Here is a 22,113-nt window from a genome sequence, read left to right on the forward strand (position 1 = left end):
AGTTTGAATAATTTAAATCACAGATAGGTGAATAAAATAAACGTAAATTATGAAAAAATTTACTGATTAATGTATTAAAAACTAAGTTGATACAAATATTACATGTAAATTATCTTAATTTTTAATTTATTAACAACTTTATTAATTTCATATCAAATAAAAATTTAATTATAAAGTATATATAGTGGCTAAGATTTAAAATTATGTTTTAAAGTAATATTAATTACAAGAATTTTTCCTTTTTTTTCATCTTATTTAATTAAATATAAATTTTAAAGCATTCTTCACTTTGTTTTGCTATCGCACATGCGTAATTACTTGACTTTGATCCTGAAAATGACATTTTTATAATCCCTCTAATATCACAGATTCTCCAACAAATATTTATTCGATAACCCTTATCAATTAAAAAAAAATAGTTCTTCTTGGTTATAAATTGCATGAATGGCACACCTAACAATAGAAATACAATTTTTGCTAACAAAACTTTCTTCTCTTTTGTTCCAGCATTGTACCAACTTTTGACGCTCAACTATGAATACGTAAGCGCTGAGGCGCAGCCAAGACTGCCAACCCCATCTGGTCATGTCTGACGAGTTCGATCAGCTTCCCGTCGGCGGCGGCACGATGGGCAAAGAGGTGAAGAAATCCTCGTACTACGTGTGGTTCCTGGGCGCGCAAGAGGCCAAAGGACTTCGCGGCGAGGAGTACATTCGGCCCATCGTGCGCAGCCTGGTGCAGAAGGAGCGCGAGGTGGAGCCGTTCAAGGTGACGCTGCAGGTCAGCATCAAAGGGCTGAAGATCGTGCAGAACGTGCCCGGCTGCAAGGACATCGTCAAGCACTTCATCCCGCACCACGCGGTCACGTGCGTCGTGCAGGAGCCGCCGCCCAACGACGACATCGTCTCCTGCATTTTGCTCATCTTCAACCCGGCCACGCGGTGTCCGGTGCACGTTCACTGCTACCGCTGCGACTCGGTCGAAACCGCCGCCATCTTGCGAGACCAGCTCGAGACGTTGATCGAGCGCCCGGACAATCAGAAAAAGTTCGGCGAAATCGAGTCCAGACTCCAGGCGAAGGGTCTGCTGAGCCGAAGACTTCCTGCAGGAGGTTCGGATGGACGCAGCAGCAGCACCAGGGAGTCCGAGTCATCAGGGTCTTCTTCCGAAAGGGGAGGCGAAAGGGTGACCAACTTGTACGACTCTCTGGCCGCCGAGCTCCGCGAAAAGCTGCACGGGGTCAAAGGGCCCCTTCTGCTGCCCCCGAGGGACTACGACACGGTGCACCGCACCAGGGGCAACCTGACAGGAATCGAACTGCGGCGGTGCAGAAACGCGGCCATCGTTGGCGACGGCGTCAGTCCCGTGTCCAGCGGCGGATCCAGCGGCATCGGCTCGGACGACGCGCCGCCCAGCCCCAAGGAATTCCGCGTCAACAAGGTGGAGCAGCCGGTGCGAAGGACGCACCTGAGAAAGAGTGCCCCTGCTGGCTACCCACCGGAACCGCACAGCTCTGGTGAGTTTCCTTTTATTTCTCATTTTTTTCGCGACTCGTGAGACCGGACTTGAATTTCTGAAGGTCTGCACACGGACGGACATTTGTATACAAAGGATTGCGTAATTAAAAGTGTACATCTTTTGGTGCGTGAATGTTCATTAAGACTCACGTTCGCTAATTCGAAGAACAAGCACGGAGGCGCGGGATTTGAATTTAATTACACACAAACCTCGCTTAATGAGTAATGACAGGTATATGTACTTTTAGTAATTCTCTCACCAATGACATTTGCGATTTTTTTTCTGTGCCTCTCGAAATGACGCAACGAACTTTTAAAACACTGGCCAGGAAGTTTTTATGGCTTTTAATGCAAGCAAATTGCGCAGTTGCTAATTTTTATTGCTCGTGTTGTGTGAGCAAAACTCATTATTTGCTGCAGAAGTTTTCTCGGGTGGGTTTATTGCATCGCGCTTGACTCTCCAAAACAAGATAAACTGCTCAACCGATAAGACTTTTTCACTTTTTTTTTAGTAAACAACGGGATTGTCACGCAAGCGATTCCAACTGCGAAGTTTCAAAATTTCGTTTATCAAGACTAAAAATATTTGACTTAATGATTTGTGACAAAATGCGATACACTCTGATATTTTTAATTAGACTCGCGACATTGCGAAAAAAAACTAGTTCTCTCTATCGAGATGAAATAGAAAAAAATAGATAATTGTGTGAGAATGGGGTTTTTACACGTTGCGAGTTCCTCTGAGGCCCTTCAAGTACGCGAACTAAATACAATTGTAAATTGTAAACCATCGAGTGCGAATCACCGTCGCCAATTAAGTTGACCAAGTTATGAAGATAATTATCGGATTTAATTGCATATTCTGCTCCTTTTAATTGTTGTTATATAGATTCTGAATAAGAGCAATTAAAGTGAATGAACTACTTGCAAGCAGAGCAATTGCTCGTCGCATGTGCGCGCAATTTTTTCATTTCTCTGTCATTGCATAATTGAAAATGAATGCACACGGCACTTGCTGCTCACTCGAACGAGAAGAATTTTCTCACACACGCCTTAATGTTGTGACAATTTCTTAATCCGAAGTGAGTGTGATTACAAATTATTATATTATTGTTTTTTGGCAATTAACCGATTTAAATGTGCTTTAAATGTAAAAGATATTTAATTTTTATCTTGCTATCTACAAAGAAATGAAGGAATTAACTGTATATTTTTGTTTCTGTTTTAATCAATTGTAACATAGAATATTAATAGAAATTAAGTAAATTTGCATTGGTATAATAATTTTTTATTTATTTTATTCATTTAAAAATAAAAAGGTTTAAATTTAAAATAAATAAAGTTTAAATTTATAATCAATTCCTATAATAAAGATAAAAAAATTAATGTTTTATTTTTCATTAAGTAAGATAAAAAAACATTTCACTCATTGTGAGATATGCTTTAGACACTACTCTTCATTTCTATTTTAAAATGTGCTTTCCTTACATGTTTTTTTTTTTAACAAAAGTCTATTTATTTCTAAATTTTATTCTTATTTCAATTTTTCATCTGAACACCGATTCAAGAGCAAACACAATCGCCGTCACCGCGTTTAACCTTAGCACACTTACTTATTTTCCTTAAGCAACACCCGCAGTACACACACCCAACCGCAGGAGGTACGTTCCTATGCTTTTTTTCTATCTATATATAATATGCACGTGAGTGACTGGAGACAAACATTCCACACAGGGGTATATGGCCGCCGGTTGAAATAAGACCGCCGACGTCGCCTTTCAAGAAGTTATGCAAAAGCTGGGAGGAGAGAGTGATTGTGAGGCTAATTAGCCTAATTGAGAGCGATTGCGCCTGGCGTGTTTTTTCTTTAAACAATCGCATAGTTTGACGTGTGGCTGCGCATGAAATTTGCCACTTTGTCGTGGCACCAGTTGCTGCAGTTCCGGCCCAAAATTGGCCAATAAAAAATGAACGAACGAAAGAAAGAAAGAGGCCTGGCGGTGCCATCAAGCAAGTGTGACGTGAGAAAAAGTGACGCTTTAACTCGCACCAGAACATTGAAAGTAATGCAATGTGTTCGTTATGAGAAAGAAAAATTCTTTGAGTAAAAAATGTGGAAAAACCAAATCTGAAATGAAAAAAAAAATATAAAATATATAAGAAATAAATCTTTAAAACTATGATTTTTATTTTATAAGTAAATTAAAAAAAAAAATACATCTGACAATCGTTCCATATTTCTCAAGATTTAAAAAATCTCACTCTTTTACATTTTACTTACTGCATGTCAATTTCTAAATCGAATTAAAAAATTATCAGTGGTTGATAACATTATGTATCATCACGCTTGTTGCCGCGAAGTTGAAATTCGAAAGTGTTTACTTTACATTGCATAAGACAAAACGGCGGCAATCTCAAACACAAAGCAATCGGAAGCAATTAAATTTTTAATCGAAAGCGGCCAGCCGTCAAGTTCCTGGTTCAAATCAAATAAAAGATAAATTAATACACCATTGATTTTTATCGTGGCACATCTGCAGTGAAATCGCAGCAGAATCACACTTATCTTTCTCCTGCAAATTGCAACGACACACAAAAGTCCTTGCACTTTTGTTATACGCATTTGTGATAATTATCTCTTCTGTGCTCTCCAAACTCGCACCACGGCGAACCCTAATTAATATAAAGAGAGAGTTAAATTCTGCTCCTCGCCTTGCCATATAGACGCGGCTCTCATTATCCGGAGCAGCGCAACGCTCGGCTTCCTCCGAAAGAATTAACAACGAACGAAATTCCAACGGCAGTGAAAGCCCTGAAACCTCCTCTATCTAATCTCCACTCGAAAATCTAGCCAAGTTAAATTAGAAATAAAGGAGGATTTATCCTAAGGGCGGCGTCAGGTGAGCAAAGTCAATTATAATTTCACCTCGAAAAGTGGCGAGTACCGTTCGATGTGGTTCAACAGGAAGTCGCGGCGGCGGCGGCTGTATAAAGAATACTTGTTCGCGTTGCTCAAGAACTCTTTGCCGTGTGTACTGCTTTTTATTTTATTATTCAGCTCCGCCTCCTCAACCCTTTGAAACAAACGTCGCGGCTCGTCGTGAATAATGGATTGCTCGTTGTTGTTTTTGTTACAAGAGGCGAGCGAAAAATATAATGCCGCTCTGTTTGTTTTTCGCTTTTGCACCTGTAGAGAGAGAGAGAGATGGAGATTTTTTGCAGCCGACTGCTCTCGCAACCTACTTTTGTGACGGCGCAATTAATTTGCATGAAGAAAATGATCTTTGTTTCGCGGATTGGATAAGAATAAGACACGGTTGCAAAACTTGTGATTGTTTTAACTAATTCGTTGTATAATTCATCCTTGGCGCTAACAAAGAGAATTTTCAATTTAGAATGGAATCTATTGAATCTTTGCTGCGAGAAAATCTGTTGAAATTGGTAAGAGCCAAAAATTCATTTGAACTCTTAGAGTGAAAACAATAAGAAAAATGTTTATGATATAGGCATATAAAAAGATAGAATTTTAATCAGATTTAATTAAAAGAATGAATTTAAATAAAAAAAATATGGAAGTTATTAAATGTGTTACTGGTTGGATGTCAGTATTTCCTATAGAAAAAAGAGGGAATCAGTTTGAAGATTTATATATGCAATTAATTTAATTCCCTAAATAAATTATCAATTTCCAATTAAATCACATTTTATATGGAAAAATCTTGAGTTAGAGAAATTGAATTTATTGAAACAAAATTAAATTAAATAATATGGAATAAAATATTGACATTCGACATTCGACAAAGATCAGTTAGATGTTTTCCTTTTTTTTTAGAATATCCAAGCTCTCCGTTCCTAAATTTCTGCTTATTCCAAAATCTTATAATCTTCTAAAAATAAATTTTTCTCAAGGTTAGAATAAATTAAAATAAAAAAATTTGAAATGCTGACTGAAAACGTTGACATTAAATTCTGAATTTTAACAATTTTCCGATAACTTTTTACCTCAAATTCCGTTACTTCCACAAGTTGATTATATTTTTATTTAACAAATGAAATATGCGAATTTTTAGCCCACTAAGTTTTCTTGCGGTTTTTTTCCGCAGACCCACTTTCAACGTCATTATTTTCGACCAACAAGCAACAAACTCCTCTGGCAATTAATTAGAATAAGAGGAAACCATAAATGCACTGGATGAAGCGGTGCACACGGAAACGTTTTCCTTCGCTCAGCGTGCCGTTCGAAAAGCCTCGTTTCACGCAGTAATGGACCAGCCGCGCATGCTAATCCCGTGTATCTCTTCTTTCTGCTTGCACACGTATATGTGAATTACCGAAAATGTGTGCCACGAGATGGGCATACAACAATAATCCTCTCCGAAACGCAAATCACGCTGATTGAGGCCTGTATCATTCTACTTATCACGATGATGGATAGGTGAGTCCGTTGGTGCGTGAAGGATGCCTGGGGCGCTCTGTAGAGAACGATTATCTCACATGACTTATTCTTTCATTGCGCCACTCGAGAGCACCGTTGCTCCGCGATGACACCTCCGAGCCATTCGCAGAAATCTCACCTTAATTGTCCTTTACTGTGACTTGGCGTAACACTTCAGTGATGATTAAGATGTACAAATTTATCACAAACAATTAAGTCCTTTTAAAAAATAAAAGGATGAAAATGCAGAAAATTTTAATTGTTCGAAATAGGTCGGCTGAGTTGAGAAATGATTAATGGAGAATGACATGTTTTTTTTTTGTCTAATTTGGCATTTAGCAGTTGATTTATTACCTGAATTTAGTGCTGTGATAAAAACAGCTCTCTTGGCAAAGTTTTTATGCATTATATAAAAATTAAAAATATTTCTCACTGCTGTAATCTGATGCGTTCGCGTAATCCTCGTCTGAAACTCGAGCACCAACGGTTGCATAACAATGCGTCCATTCTTCTTATGTGTGCCTCATCATCTCACATGGTGTGCAGAGAAAAATATATATGAAATGTGGCATTACAAAATGGGAATTTGCCCCGAATTTCCACACAATAGGAAACGCGCCTTTCCCACATAAATCCGCGCCTTTGAGAGACGAGAATATCACACTTCATCATTATGCATTTGGTTTAAGGTTGTGGGGAACAAAATCGAGGAAGTAGTTATGCGCCTCTCGCGAGTTAGGTGTGCTAATCAGACGTTTTACATGTCTAGCGAATAAAAACTCGTGTGTGTCTGTGAGAGAGTTTGTCTGCAAAATCGTGCGCACAACTCGTCTAAAGAAGAGCATCTTTCTCTTGATAATTTGAATAATTTGCGAATTGGCGTTGCACGTAATTGCCAGAGGAGAAAATTGTTCTGGAAGATACACTTTGAAACTGCGCAACAAAATTTTAAATTATTAAATCATGATGAGAAATTTTGTTAATTATAAAGTTTGAAACAATATTTTTAAAGAAATTTACTTTATTTATTTATTTATTTATTTTCCCTTAATATTTTTAAAACATTATTAATTGTGCAATAAGTTTAAAAATTGAGATCAAAAAATCTTTTTTTATGTTATTCAATGTTACATGAAAAGTATAGTTTTAGCAATGTTATTAATTGAACGCGGCCTGATACATTATAAAATTGAAGGCTCACTCAAGTAAATGGATAAACTCATCGTTTTTTATACTAAAAAAAAAAAACAAAATCTAACTACCGTGCATTCCCGTAATTCTTTACAACTGAAAGTAAAATTGCCTGGCTGATATTTTCCTCTACTAAAGACAAGGCAATGCTTTATCGTCATTTTGTATAATGGTTGAATGTGTGGGAACGAAATAAAGCATAGGCACAACAAAAGTGCCTGATCAGATATGCATAAGCAGGCGGAGCTCGAACACACACACCGCATTAAATTTTCCTTTTTATTCTTTGTGAGCGTTATTACGTCAAATTAAAAAAAAAACTCGTGGCGCACAATGGAATGTGGCGCATAATATAAACAAATTTTTTTTCATTGTCAGTCAACGCGGGCGGAGAAGGAAACGCAACAGCAGCTCTCCTTGAATTCAAAACGCATTATTCGGAGACGTGTCGAGAGCAAAAGTGTCACACACCTGGCTCGCACGCAAATATGGACGATTGTCTTTCTCAGTCAGATATGTAATTTGAGCCGTGAATTTTCTGGTTACTTTATTTTACTCTCGTAATAATCACAGTGTACGTGCCAAGGGTGCTGCATTATTATGAAAAATTGTTCAAAGTTCTGTCGTCCGTGGCATTGATCCTCGTAGGATGAGCTTCTTTAGCACCAAGGCTTAAGTTTCTTTCTTTTGTTGTGTCCTGGCTCTCTGATGGAATAAATAATCATCCATAACCAAAATCGGCAATCATGAGAGAAATCGAAAACGGCGGGAGATGCATTATAATCATAAATTAAACTGTGTATGTAGCCTTCGTACATAGAAGGTGGTGGAGGTGGAGAGGAGCTGCATGTTTTTTATGGTTCAGTACCTTAAAAAGGAGCTGGAAGTCTATGACTCGGAAAGTTCACTTGAAATTGGATCAGAGGAATGCAGTTTGGTAATTATAATCTTTAATTAATTATCATGAAGAAATTTATGAATTTACCTCACTCTAATTTCCTGATTTTCATAGTAATTTGTGCTTTCGTTTAATGTTTTGATCAACATACATGCCGCCATTCAAAATAACTTAAAAAAAGCCAAAAATTTTAAGGAGCATTATGTAATAATAAAATTTAATTTTTGTGCATCTTAAAATAAAAACAAAAACTTTTAATTGTTAAAATAAATATTAGCAATACTTATAGTACATAAAAGTTTTAATCTTTTTTAAAATTATTTTTATTTTATATTATTAATTTAATTTTTTAGATTAAAGGCATTTAAATAAACTTTTAGCTTTATATTAAAAAGAAATCATTGTGATTTTAAAAAAAATGTCATAAATAATTTATAATATTATCTACATACAACAATTACATGAACTGAATTTCCTAAAGCAAATTAGGATGCATTTTGTGTATGTTTTTGTAATTTAGAATTTAAATTGTATGTATAAAAAAAAATAAAATAAATAATAATTTGGGAAATACTAAACAATAACAATCGTTTTAATTTCCCCATGGTCCTCTAAAATATCCGGAATCAATAATGGGCTCATTCGTTTTTATTTAACCTCAAAGCATCAAAACAGTATTATAAATGGCAAGTTCCGCCCTAAATTAGACAAAATTAGACCTTTGGGAGTGACCAAGATGAAAAATTAAGCTCAATAATAACACCATTAAATTATTGCAACACGTCTCTCGACTTTATCATTGAGGTACACTTTTGATTTCCGCGGGCGTTTGGTCTTAATTACACTCTCAAATAACAGCCCCGAGTTTGGACACGGTGCAATTACGCTCTCGGAAACTGGACTGGGTTCACGCGGTGGCCGATTTCTTTTTGATGTCGGGCGTTTTAGCAGACCTCTGCTAGTTGTGATACCCTTTCTGCTCATTTTTTCCAAATCAATTTTTTTCATGTATGACTTGAGTAGAATAAACAATAACACAAAATGCGCATAGAAAGCTGGAGAAAAATAATGAAACTCACGCACACATGACGTTGGCTGATGAATTCCGAGTGCACGTGGCCTGATTCCGCACGCAGATCACTTGGCGCGATGATTAATTGCACTCTCGTCTCGGCGCTTGGTGGAGAGCAAAAAATTGAAATTCACTGTGTCCGCCAACCATCGACTGACCCTGTTTAATTGTTCTGCTGTCCGACGATGAATGACGTCACTTTTCATTTAAGGAGTCAGCATGACAATCGCAATTGCACGAAGGAGAAAAAAAATAACTTGCTCAATTTACGCCCGACTCTCTTGAGAGGAATTTTTTATACTCAGAAGAAAAGATCTGTTCTTAATTTGCTTGTAAACGATTGAAATTCTCTCTTTCTCGCCGCAGCTGCTGCAAATGGAACGAAAATGAATAATCTGTTTTTTTGTCCCATTCAAATTCGGGGCAATCACAATGCGTGTGGAATGAGGCGGAAAGGCAATTATTTTACTCAATGCCGAGTGCGGTTGCGTACGACGACTTTGACAAATTGCAATTAAATTGGTTGGGTAAAAGTGGGCCTTGGTTTTGTCAATGAAAGTTCTTTGAGGGTAATTAAAATGATGGATTTCTGCGAAGAGAAGAACGAGCAGCGGTTGACATGTTACTAAACACTTGTGCGGTTGGCGCAAAATTTTAGATTTTTTCCTCTTCCACTTGATACAATTAAATGAAGAAAAAAACATAGATTTTCACTTTTGAAATTATCCGCGGAATTTTTCTCAAAAGAGAAAACTTCCGTCAAAACGTGCTACTCCTTAAATTTAAATAAAATATCTGATTCTATAATGCATGTTTACAAAAACTTCTCATTATTTCAATAAAATGCTTCCGCTTTCAAAATAAAGAAGGTAAAAACCATTGATAAAAATTTAAAGAATTTTTGTGCGGAACAAAAATATTTAGTCATATGAATGTATAATTAGTACAAAAATAATGGCAATTTTCTCCTTTAATTTTGTTTGGACAGGGAACGGTAGAAATCAATAAATTAAAGCAGAAGAAGGAAAAGTTAAAAGTGTTTAAAAGAAAGAATCTTTTTTGGTCTCTAGATTGGTACCGTTGCTCTCTTCACAATCAGATTTATTCATCTTGTGTATAATAAAACGTCTTTCAAAATAACTTGAGCCACTTGAATGTTCAATGGACACCATTAAAAATGTCAAGGAAGTTGCCAATCCAGATTAAAATATTCAGTGTTGAGCAAACTTGCTTAAGATTAGCAGTGAAATCTGCTGCGACACAACACGTGTTCCACGAGAATTAGCATTTTATTTGCTCGCGAAACGCACGCATTCCTCTCACATGGGCCAATTAATTCTCAAATCCCACTTTCTTGGCATCCGAATGACTCATTCGTGGCCATTTCACGCGAGTAAACAAATAAACAAACCACAAAAAGTCAGGCTGATTATCATCTGTCGTGCATATTTATTTGTTAAAAGACCGCAGGCCATTCGGAGCTGGTTGATCTCGAAAGCCGTCCATCGGAGAAAAGCGGTGGCCGGGCTAGACGAGTGAGAGAAGAAAGAGCATCTCTTTACAGTTACCTCACTGAGACTCTGCGGTTATTTGTTTTGCGTGAAAAAGGCCACGGCAGAAGCCGAGAAGCCGCTGCTCGTGGAGAATTAAAAGAGCGGCTTCTTCAGTTCGCCTTCAAGTGGAGGAATAAATGCGAAAAGAATATAAGCAGAAGCCTCGGAGGAGTTGCCCCGTTGACTCTTCTTATTCTTTCGCCACATCCTAACTGTGAGCGAGCAGCTTTCGGCTTTTCGCGGCAATTGTGGCTAAAGGAAATACAAGATTGGTCACACTTGTGTGTGCAGTTGACCCACTTCTTTTGACCTATCAATTTGGTGATTGGATACGCATTTATTGAAATCGTCAATTCGTCCATGAATTGTTGACTTTTGCAGAAATATTTTCAAACAATTAATTAAGAAATAAGTTTGGATTTATTTCACAATTAAATGATACAGTTTTTAGATGATTCTGTGTAAAAGCCTTGTTTAAAAAGAAAATTGTTCTTTAACTTTAACAACACGACAACTTTGAATTGAATTTTAGTAATAATTTTCAAAATAAAATTTATTTGCTTAGTTTCTATTTATTGACAAATAGAGTTAATAATTATAAATTAAAATATAAGGTTTCAAAATCGGAAATTAAAATAAAAATAATTAATAGAAGTTAAAATAAAAATTTTTGTGAATAAGTCCATACAAAATCACACTTTTTATGACACAATTTACAAATTTACAAAGACCTACTGCTACTGAAATACATTTCGGAGCAAATGGAAAACCTCGAAGACTTTTTCGCATTTTCCAACGTCTAGCTATTTACATATAATCAAATTTCTCTCCTTTTCAAAGCTATTAATTTAAAAAAAATTTGATTTCAAACAGCTAGTAAAATTAAAATATTTTCTCGCTTATAAACTTTGATTAAATGTGACACTTGACAAATTAAAGGAAGCTCCGCAGCCTGCTCCGGGCCAAGCGTAGATCGTTTCTCAACATCCACCGCTCTGACCCAATTACCTTTTTTGCTCCGTGTGATTTATCAAGTGAGGTTTGTAGTTTTATTTTTTTCTCATACAAGAGAGAGAGACCTCGCACACGTAAAAAAGTTGCCGAATTATATCCTATACACCTTCCTCGGCTGCTGCTGGGAAAACAGACAAGATGACAGCCGAGATAAGAATCTTAATTGTTAATTTCACTCGCCATACATTTGTTGTTCCGCAACTCTCGCGCGCACGTGAGAATTAATTTTCGAGTTGGCGGTTTCGAATATTAAAAGAGCTAAAAAGCAGGCACCATCGAGATAAAAATGAGGGAAAAATTGAAGTTCACTAGACGGCCAAGCGCAGTTAAACAATTAGCGCCGAGTTTTATATTGTCTTTCCAGCTGCAAAGTGATTAATTTAATTATCTCAAGAGTTCTCATTTGAATACAAGTGCTTGAGGAGAAAACGAAAGAAAGAAAAGCTTGTTAGTGTCGACGAAAGCGATCGACACACCCGCCAGCGGGCGTACAAACGAAACCTTTGGTCGGCGAAAAGAAATTTATTGTATGATGCGCTAGAGAAAGATTCACCAGTATAATTATATTTTTGGAGATATCAACGTTAATTGATGAAATATATCGTGTTTTTAACGGATGTCAGCGAAAAATTAAAACTTTCTACAATAATTATAATAATTTTAAGGAAATTTTTGTTGAATAATCTGTTGTTTTACATTGAAAACGTGAGAGACATTGCTGTAATATTTGTTTTGCAAATTACTGCAAGTTCAGAGAAGCTCATGAATAATTAATGGAATTTTGATTGATTGCTTTCTAAGTTTCGCCTTTTCTTTACACATATGTAAATTGTACAATTTCAGAGGTAAAAACATTCCCTTAAGATATCATAAATTAAATTTCATTCCACGTGCCTTTCTCAAAAAAATTGATCTATACAAGTTTTTATAGCAAACAATCTCCTTTTTGTTTGCAATTTATAACTCTCGTTATCCACCGCACCAAGTAATGTTTTGTTCTTTATAGCAAACGCAGTTCACCGATATCTCTTGTACATAAAAAAATGAAAGCCATACTCGCCGCACGAAAGCTGAAGCGCTCATATAATGCACTCGTTTTTATTGCAAATTTTCACGTCAAGTTGAAAGCGTAAATCACGATTTATCTGCTGGTTAATCCGTGCATAGGATTATAGAAAAACGACGATCTTTGAGACCAGTCAAGAACGGTCATTTGAGTTAATTGTAAATTCACTTTAACAACTCTTGGATCGACTGAAGTAAGAAAATTCTCCATTTCCAGTCAAAGGTAATTAATTCTCGCGATGAAACGTCGTCGACTTTTTGTTGGTGAAAATAATTACTCTCTCGTTGGCCGGCTTCTGGAATTGATATTCCCATCATCCATAGGCCGCAGTGCACTGAACCGTTTCTCATTTTTATACACTCTGAAGTTGCGGTGTTGGAAAACCGGGCGTTCGAATCTCTTTCGCCGCTTTCGACAGATCAAGCGTGAGATGCTGCTGCGGCCATTCAGTTCAAGCCGAGTGAGTGAAGTTGCGATAGAATAGTGTTTTATTTTCAGAGTATTATTGATACACCGCAATCTAGGCAAAAAATTGATGGCCTCTGTCTAATGAAGCGTGTTTCAAGTGGAAAATATAAATTATTCTTAGTAAGACAGTTACTTAATCACAATAAACCTTTTTTTAATTTATTTAAACAAATTAATAATTTCAATTAATTCAAATATTTTAGATCATATTGTATATTTTTTTTTATTATTTTATGTCTTATTATATATATTTTATTTAAAGAATAAATTATAGAAAATTTAATAATGTTAACTTGAAATTCAAAATTACTTTGGCCATATATAAAAAAATATTCATGTATTATAAACCTGAAGCATCTACATCTGGCTGCAATATAATGATTAAAATTAAATTTCTTAGACCGAATTATTGCTAAACTTGCTGATGATAATGTAATGAAGAACGTGAAATAAACCCTCAACAATTATGTACGTCACGCATCAACACTAATATAAAAGTCGACATAGCTCAGTTTGTGAGATTTTTGGCCGTATCAGTGGTGAAAACAATTGACTCTCAAATAAAAATTTTATCTAGAAATAACAGTGCGTTTTGCTTTGTCTCTCTGGAGGCTGATTTTCTCCGCAGATCCTTTCATTAACGAGCTAGACTCTTTACGTGAATGAGGAGCGTAGCAAAATCTCGCTACATGACGACAATAAAATTTTACGGCACTTCGCAGAAGAGATCAGAAAAAATAAACGCGCTCTCTGTTACTGAGAATTGGAGCTCCTCTCGGCCTGAACATTTTTCTCAAAAATAATGAGAGATGCTGTGTGAATGAGGCGGCTCTCCAGTGTGTCCTTTCTCCAAGAAAGAAAGAAAGAAAAAAACTGCTTTTGTAGACAATTTTTAATTTCACAAGATGAAATTTTGCAAAGAAAAATGGAGTAATACTGACGCTTAAGAATTCTTAAGGATTTTAAAAATAAAAAAGTAATTTGAAAGTTTTAAACGTTTGAAAGTCGTTTTTGATATAATTTTTATCCTTCCAGCCAATGAATCAAAATTTTGTAACAACTTCTGCAAAAACACTAGATAAAAAGAAGGAACCTTTTTTAATTCAACCGTTTTGCAGAGGTTCATGGGTCTGAAAATGGCATGTAGGATGCAATCTAAAGAGTTTCATCTTTTGCTATTTTTCTGCGAGAACAAAGGCGGCATGATGCGACACAAATGCGCAAAACCGCTGGCACTTACACCACAAATAACTGGAAAATAAAAATGCACTCTCTGCAACAGCTATCGCGTCGGGTTCCCGCAGCCTGCACGCAAAAGTGTCATTTCACTCCCACACACACCATAACAAGGACGAGAGAGATGATCAAAGAGCGGCGCTCTAACTGGGCCTGATCGGCAGATTTTCCGGCTCATTACGAATAAGCTTTTGTTCCAAGGCAAATCAGCAGATCGCATAAAAAGATATCTAGGAGGACGACACAAATGATAGTTTGCAATTATTATTATTATATAAAAATTTCCTCGCCGACTCGGCGTGCCCTCGCGTGCGCTATCATTATACATTCTTCTCCTAATGAAGATAAAAACACACACTCTCGTTTACCGCTACGAACATGCACGAGTATATCAAAGGCCTCTGTTATCTGTGGTGCCCCTTTTATGTGTTCTGGACGTAAAATGTGGGGTTCCCTCGCCTTTTGTAAATTTCTTGCTTGCGAGAAAAACGCTGAAATCGTGACTTTTGGCACTAAGTGAGCAATTAAAAGAGCGAGTTGCATGACGAGATGGAATTTCAAAATTTCGTTCCCAGCAGCAGATTGAAATATTTGACTGCGAAAATTGGCAAAGATTGCATCATAAATATTACGCTTTAAAGTGGTATGGCCTGATAAATTTATGAGACTGAAAAGGGGAAAAAATAATTAATTTATTATTCTCATTAAGATTTTCCGTTGAAGATTGAGTTCAATATTTTCATATAATTTAAAATTATTCATCTCAAAATAAAAATAAAACTTTTTTTTGTTACAGAATTTTAAAACGTAGCAATCATTTTGATAATTTAAAATGAAACTTTCTATAACTTAATAATTTTCAATTTATTGCAATGATGCAACAAACCGGCCGCTAATTAATAGTGCCGCGCGTCCCATTTGATTACATCCATTATGCAATTATTCAAAATGCGGTTCCCATTGACAGTGGTGATAGTGCTGTTTTGTTATTAAGTGCAATTATCGCATGCAAGACTTCTTACGTACTTGTTCGCACATTTGTCGGTACAACGCTTGCCGTAATTCTAACTTATTATGATAATGCGTTTTGCAGCTCAGTACGTTGCTCTCTTTGGCCAGCAGGGTAATTGGCAGGTGCGGCCGACAGACTGAAAGAGAGACGAATTTTTTTATTTGCGGTTTTGAGATGCGGCGTTGGCTTGTCATCCATCGTCTGCCGGCTCACGTTGTGCCGCAGAAAACAACATGAACGGCCGGTGACATTCAATCTGACTCGTGAAAAAAAATGGATCGTTTTACATTTGAGGTGGGAAATTTTAATTATCATGCTTAAAGTTTATTGATCTATCACAGGGGCAAACAAAACCCATGTCAAGATATTTTATCCTGATTTTATCATAAAAAAATTCAATTTTAACAGTTTAATTTAATTAAGATAAGAGACTTTTACGGAGGGAATAATTAATGGATCAATCAATCAAAATTAAGGTCTTTTCAAATCATCAAGTTTTTATAATCTTAACTGTTAGAAAAATAAAATTTATATTTGCCTATAAAATGCCCACACATGTACCAAAATTTGGTAAGCAAAGATACAAAATTTTAAGTCTCAAAATTGTTGTAGCAAATAAATAAATTAAGAACTAAGGATAAAGAAACAACTAAACACAAAAGAAAGCTTCTTACAACTTAAAAATTTTCCTTAAATATTTTTTCTTTGTTAGTTTAGCTTTTTTAGTATATTATTTTGATCACGGAGATGCAAAAAATTTAAATATTTTAAACTTTTCAGAAAATCACGTGCATTTCACCATAAAATATTACACATTTTTTCCTCTCTATTCTATAAATTTAAAGTTTGAAGATAAGATTCAAGGAGAAACCGGCATTCGCCACACGACTTCCGGCTTCCGGCCCGTCGCTTATCAAGATCGAGCATTTCAATTCCCTTTTCACACCTGCACAAGATTTGCAAATCACGCGGTAATAAAAGCAAAAATTATTCCGCGCCGTAAAATTAAGCAGAGCAAAAATATATCTCATTGAAATATAAAATTAACTACCTCCTGCTGCGGGTACCTGAAAAGGCGCAGCAAAACCGCTCCAGCCTAATAAATAGCTGATTGGCCAAAACTATTTGTGAAAACTGGTCTCCGGTCACCAGGAAATCGAGTGTGTCAGATATAATTTCTTTCGTTTCTCCGTTTTAAAATTTTGCGACAGCTGCTGCCGCATTTAATTATGCACGTGCTCACGGAAAATAAAATCCGCGTCCAATTTATAATGCGACGCGCACCGAGAGTCGTAATTGCCTGAACAGTTAGAGCGGCGCGAAATTTTACACAACAATGGCAAAAATGCATTGCGGATTTTGAACATTGGGTAAATTATACACGCGAGAACGGCGTTTCGCGCTGCAATAAATTAATCAAACTTGCCAGGCAGACGCGAAGACATAAAAAAGCTCTTACCATGCTGGTTTTGCGTTCGCCATACATGGGTAGCGTGTTTGCTATGAAGTATGGGCAGGAAGTTTGTCATCGCCAGTATATTATAGTACCTGGATGTGGATTTTGTATAAGAAAAAAAAATGAAAACTTTTAACGCCAGCTGAGGTGTTCATGAGTTTGGATTACACATGTTCATAAAAAGGCGCTTTAGTTTCTTATACAAAGTTATGGAATAAATATTGTGATATAAATAAACTGATACTAGAACGTAACAAAGTATACCTTGATTAAGTAAAATAAGATTATAGTTTGTATACTTGAATTTTTTTAATTTAATTCAACAGCTATCAATTTAGAGTAAGAAAAAAGGCGCAGAAAGGAAATCCATATGCAAAATTAATTCACCTACCTTAAAAAATAATTTAAATATGGATATTTAAAAATTTTGTTAATAACATTAAAAAGAAATTATAAATTATAAAGGAAGCATTAAAAATAATCTTTATTTAAAATTTATCGTTAAATTTTTTTTCATTTCAGCAATCTACTGTCCTATCATGTAAAAATCAGTCATAATTAAAATATTTTATTGAAATTTATAACATTCAATTATTTTACCATAACACTGGGTCCATTAACCAATTAAAAGGGATAAACAAAAAAAAATTAGAAATGAAAATAGTGAAAAGTAAGTTTATTTATTTTGGAGTATTTTACTGTTAAATGCACTTCATCCTACTTCTTTTCATAAATAAAACTTCAAAGGCTTATGACAAATCAATAATTTTTAAAGACTTTGGTGCTCCCTTTAATCAGATAAGCACAGCGCTAATATTTAATTAAACTCGCCGTCTCTGTGTTTGAAAGTTTCTGTTGTCAACGGATGAATTCCTTTGCCTGTGCAACACAAAAGCCGTGCCCCTTTTCGCGAGAGACAATAATAATAAAAAGACGCATTTACTTAAAGGCCTCTTTCACGGACGGCTTCTGTTCGCCGTGTGCATTGATTGGCTAATCGCCATCGCGTACAATAGCAGCTCACCTTTGTCTTGCGAGCTCTCTCTAAAACTCTCTCTAGCTGCATTGAATACCAATCAAGCAGTGGACAAACCAAACAAACCTAATCAAATTTCTGCAGCTGTCGGTCAGCATAAAAAGTAAATTCGAAAAAGGATCGCCGTGGGAGGCTTCCTTGGTGCGGCAGTAAAAGTTTTGCTTTTGTTTTCGTTGCGAACAAACGCCGGAAGTGCGGCTCCAAAAACGCCGCTTTTTCGCCAAATTTGGGTGGTTAATTATGTGGGTCGGGAAATTAACTGGACGTTGTGGATGTAGGAGAAGTGCATCTGCATCTTCGGTCCAAGCAACTGTAAAACTTGATTTATTATTCATATCGGAATTTCAACGTGTGCTCTATTCGTCGTATTAGAATATCAGATCAGAGCTTTCTACTTTTTCAATGAATGGGTTTCTAATGAATGCAGATTGAGCTTGCTTGAAAATAAGCAAATGGATTCAGCTCCGTATACTATTATATTGGTAAAGAGAGATAGTTTATGTATTCACCGCTGTTTGCCAGCAACCGTACGTTTTATGTACAAAGGTGCACGTTATGTGTGGACACACATGGCCTGAGCATATGGATAAAAGAAAGTTGAGTGAACCCTTACTTGTTTCTAAATAGTAACGCGTAACGTTTTACAAGTTGATGTCAATTTTGTCACTCGGCGAGCAAGAAAAAGCTTACTTGCTGCCAGCTGCGCTATATGCTGGACACTTTCTATCAAGTATATCAGATATGATCAGGGCAATGTAACAACACGTTGTATTGTTTATTTAATATCAATAATTTTTCTAAATATTTCAAAAAATACATAATTTCAAATTTAATTTTTTTACTTGCCAAATTTGCTTCAGCAAATATACAAAACAAAATTTTTAAATTGATTTTTGTCAGGCTGCATTTTTGGGATTGTTATCTTCCAGAATTATATTGTTAATTATATTTGAACAGGTTCAAAATTAAATTTAACGAACTCATTTAAATATTTCTTTGATAATACAGACATCAAAAAAGTTTACTATTCTGAATTAAATATTTTGATCTATTATGATAGTAAAAAGGCTTAAAAATAAATATATTATGTTCAGAACAAATACCGTTTTCATCTATTTTTAAAATTTGGCATCTTAATTATGAAGTGGATGGATGACAGCTAGCTAGAAAGTCAAATTGACTAATTGTCCCGTTCCTCTCTGAAATTGGCAATTAACCACTTTTGGGCCCGCCACAGGCTCTGGACCACCACACCGTTCTAAATTTTGGCCCAAATTACAGACTAGCGTCGTGATCACTCCTTTCCAGCTCGATCCTCTGTTATGTTCTAGTCGAAAAGTGCAGTAATTAAAGCAGACAAGAAAATAATTAATAATAATAATAATACACGCATGGCGAGTCGCGGTCCGTTGGCCTAATGCTCTAAATAATCATATAAAATAATAATAATGCAACAAGCTGTCGGCACAATTAATAGCGTTCGGTGCGGAATTCCATCTATAAGCTGCTCAAGTTTCAAAATGCTAATGGAGCAGAGTAAGTGAATTTACAGTTAGGCAGGTGCACAGGGATCGAACGGCACCGGTGTCACGACGACGTCGATGTGGGACTCGCTAATTGCATCATGCAGGATCAAAATATTTGCTCCCGATATCGACCTATCAAGAGGCTTAAAATATTTGAGTTAAAATTATTACAAGGAGAAAAACGAGTTTAATTAAAATGCTTTAATTAAAAGATATTTCGGTGAGCGGATACATAATGAAATTTATCTCTTACGAAAAGTGGGTGTGCATTTTTATTATTAATTTTTATTTCTTTTCATTTGAATGTATGCCGATTTTAATCTGCCCCGGTACTTCTACATAATAAAAGTTACAGCAATTACACTCGCCGAAAAGTTGCTTAACCCTCGCACTTGCACACCAAACCAGTTTCCTTTCTTTCTTTCGTTATTCTCCGCGCACATCAGATTAAAGCTATACAAAGTGTTTTCGGCCGCCGCCGGGCGGATAAACAAATCGGGGAGCGGTGAATCGGGGCCAATCGGCCGCTGCTGCAGGTGAATTATCATTATTTCTGTATCAAGCAAGACGCGCCCTTTGAAAAAGTGGAATGCGGTTTTTTATATTATTCGGGTATGCGGTTATTGCCGCGCGCAAATGTTGCAGAAAATTGTTTTGAATTGTGTTTGCAGCTGCCAAATTGCTGTTGAAAATTGATTTTGGATGAGGTTATTCAGTCATTGCAATGATTGTGCCCCATACCTGCCAGGCACGTGGGTAACCATTATTATTTCAGGCGATTGTTCGTAGATTCAACTTTTTCAAACTGTATACTTTACAAATTTTTCTCCAGTTAATTCATGATATCTGAATTTTTAATTTGTTTTATTGTTTAATCCGTGGCTTTATTTATTCTGTTCTCCATTTACTAAGAAAACCTTAAATTAAATCATCATTAGAGGAAAAGACACAGTGTACATAGTCAATTTATGGTTTTTGTATTAATTTTTTATAATTTTATTATACAAATTTTTTCACTGATTAAATGAAGACAATTTTTCAGTGATGAAGTGAATTTTTTTCCGCAAAGAAATTTAATGCGGAATTCTAAAGTTTGGTACACAAATCATGCTTTTTAATTTAATGTATATGATGCATAAATTATTTTGAAAACGAATTAAATAAAACAATAAAAATCAGATTTCAATGACGTTACTTAGCATACATACTTAACTGTTTAGCTGTTGATTAGAAAATCCTTTTTAAATCTGTGCTTTCCTTTTTGTATTGATACACGACTGATTTTTCTACTTATATTGTTAGCCTCATCTAACCCTAAACCCAGACTTATGTTAATTCACGATAATTTAATTCTTACAAAATGTAACCTAAATGTAGATAAACAAAAACAAGTTAGAGGACATTCCCGGCAGCCAAATCTTAAAATAGCGTCACGCAAAGTAGATTTTGGATAAATATCTACCCAAGAATAGCCGAATGTGGAAATAATAACGAAAAAACCGGTTGGTGGATGAAAAAGAGACCGAAGCGATAATTCTTCTTCTCTTCTTTGGGCTGCAGACGAAATATTACGTATTCCGCATAGCTGACCCAGTGCCCCAGGGCGGATCGTTTGATATTGTTTCGAGGCGGCGTGCAAGAGATGAGCGGCGTGTGTTGTGTGTTCGTTCCTTACAGGTGCAAACCGCTATTCCGTTGGCTGCCCGACCACAGTGCATTGCATAGCTGACTGCTTGTTTTAGCTACAAAATAAATTTCAGCCTGCTCGGCACGCGGTCACTGGGTCGTGGCGGGACCTAATTTGCATCTCGCCGAGCTCATCCATCCGCCACGACTTTTATTTTCGTGCACACATGCATGCTGGGGCGAGATCAAACCTTAATAGAACGGATACTCATAGTCTTTTATCAACCTGCATCTTCAGTTTATTATTGTGTAATGCAGTATTTATTTATCAAAAGATAAGACAGAAAAACAAAATTCTTTACTCGTAGCTGAATTAACGCCTTGAAAACCAAATTTTTAATCCCATTTTGCTTTTTTCCACACGAGGCAAATATTAAATTGCGATATATATTAGTAAACTGAAAAATATGAAATTTTGTTTATTTTCATACCCAAATCATTTGAATTAAGTTTTTTTACATAGTCCACTGATAATACTAATTAATTAGAAGAATGCTTGATAAGGAATATTTATTTATTGATTCAGAGTACTTCATAGAAAATTTAATATTTAAGCAATGTAAATTATACAATCTTCAAATGTATATAAGTGAGATAATAAAATATACACTCCTAATAAACGTAGATTATACTTTGTAAAATTAAAAAAAAAAAAAAAAAAAAAAAAAAAATACAAGCAAGTGAGTGATTATAGGGATATTTTTCAAACATGATTGCCAATCACTACAATCTTGATTGTGTAACAATATTAAACTCAGGTTGGCACGAGTTAGAGAGAGATGTGAGCTTTAGATTTATGACGTGTTTTTGTAAATGCATGCGAACACCTTTTGCTGATCAACAAATTTAATGTTTCTCAAGGCATGCAAATCTCGAGAGATATTCGGGTTTTCCTCCGAAGGTCGAGTGCGCGCCAGCACTGTATAATTAAATTGGCCAAGAATCAC

At 35.8% G+C, this 22,113-nt stretch overlaps 1 protein-coding gene across 1 annotated transcript in view; it reads left to right on the plus strand.

Annotated features, from left to right (window-relative positions):
• LOC132204992 (uncharacterized) overlaps positions 1-22,113 on the plus strand; it is a 33,040-nt gene that overhangs the window by 5,386 nt on the left and 5,541 nt on the right. The window contains exon 2 of the mRNA XM_059633786.1: positions 508-1,516. Within this exon, the coding sequence (XP_059489769.1) occupies positions 586-1,516 (931 nt within the window). The 5' untranslated portion in view covers positions 508-585. The remainder of the gene's footprint in view (positions 1-507; positions 1,517-22,113) is intronic.

Source organism: Neocloeon triangulifer, unplaced genomic scaffold, assembly GCF_031216515.1.
Source record: "Neocloeon triangulifer isolate White Clay Creek 2 clone unplaced genomic scaffold, ASM3121651v1 ptg000002l, whole genome shotgun sequence".
Lineage (NCBI taxonomy): Eukaryota > Metazoa > Arthropoda > Insecta > Ephemeroptera > Baetidae > Neocloeon > Neocloeon triangulifer.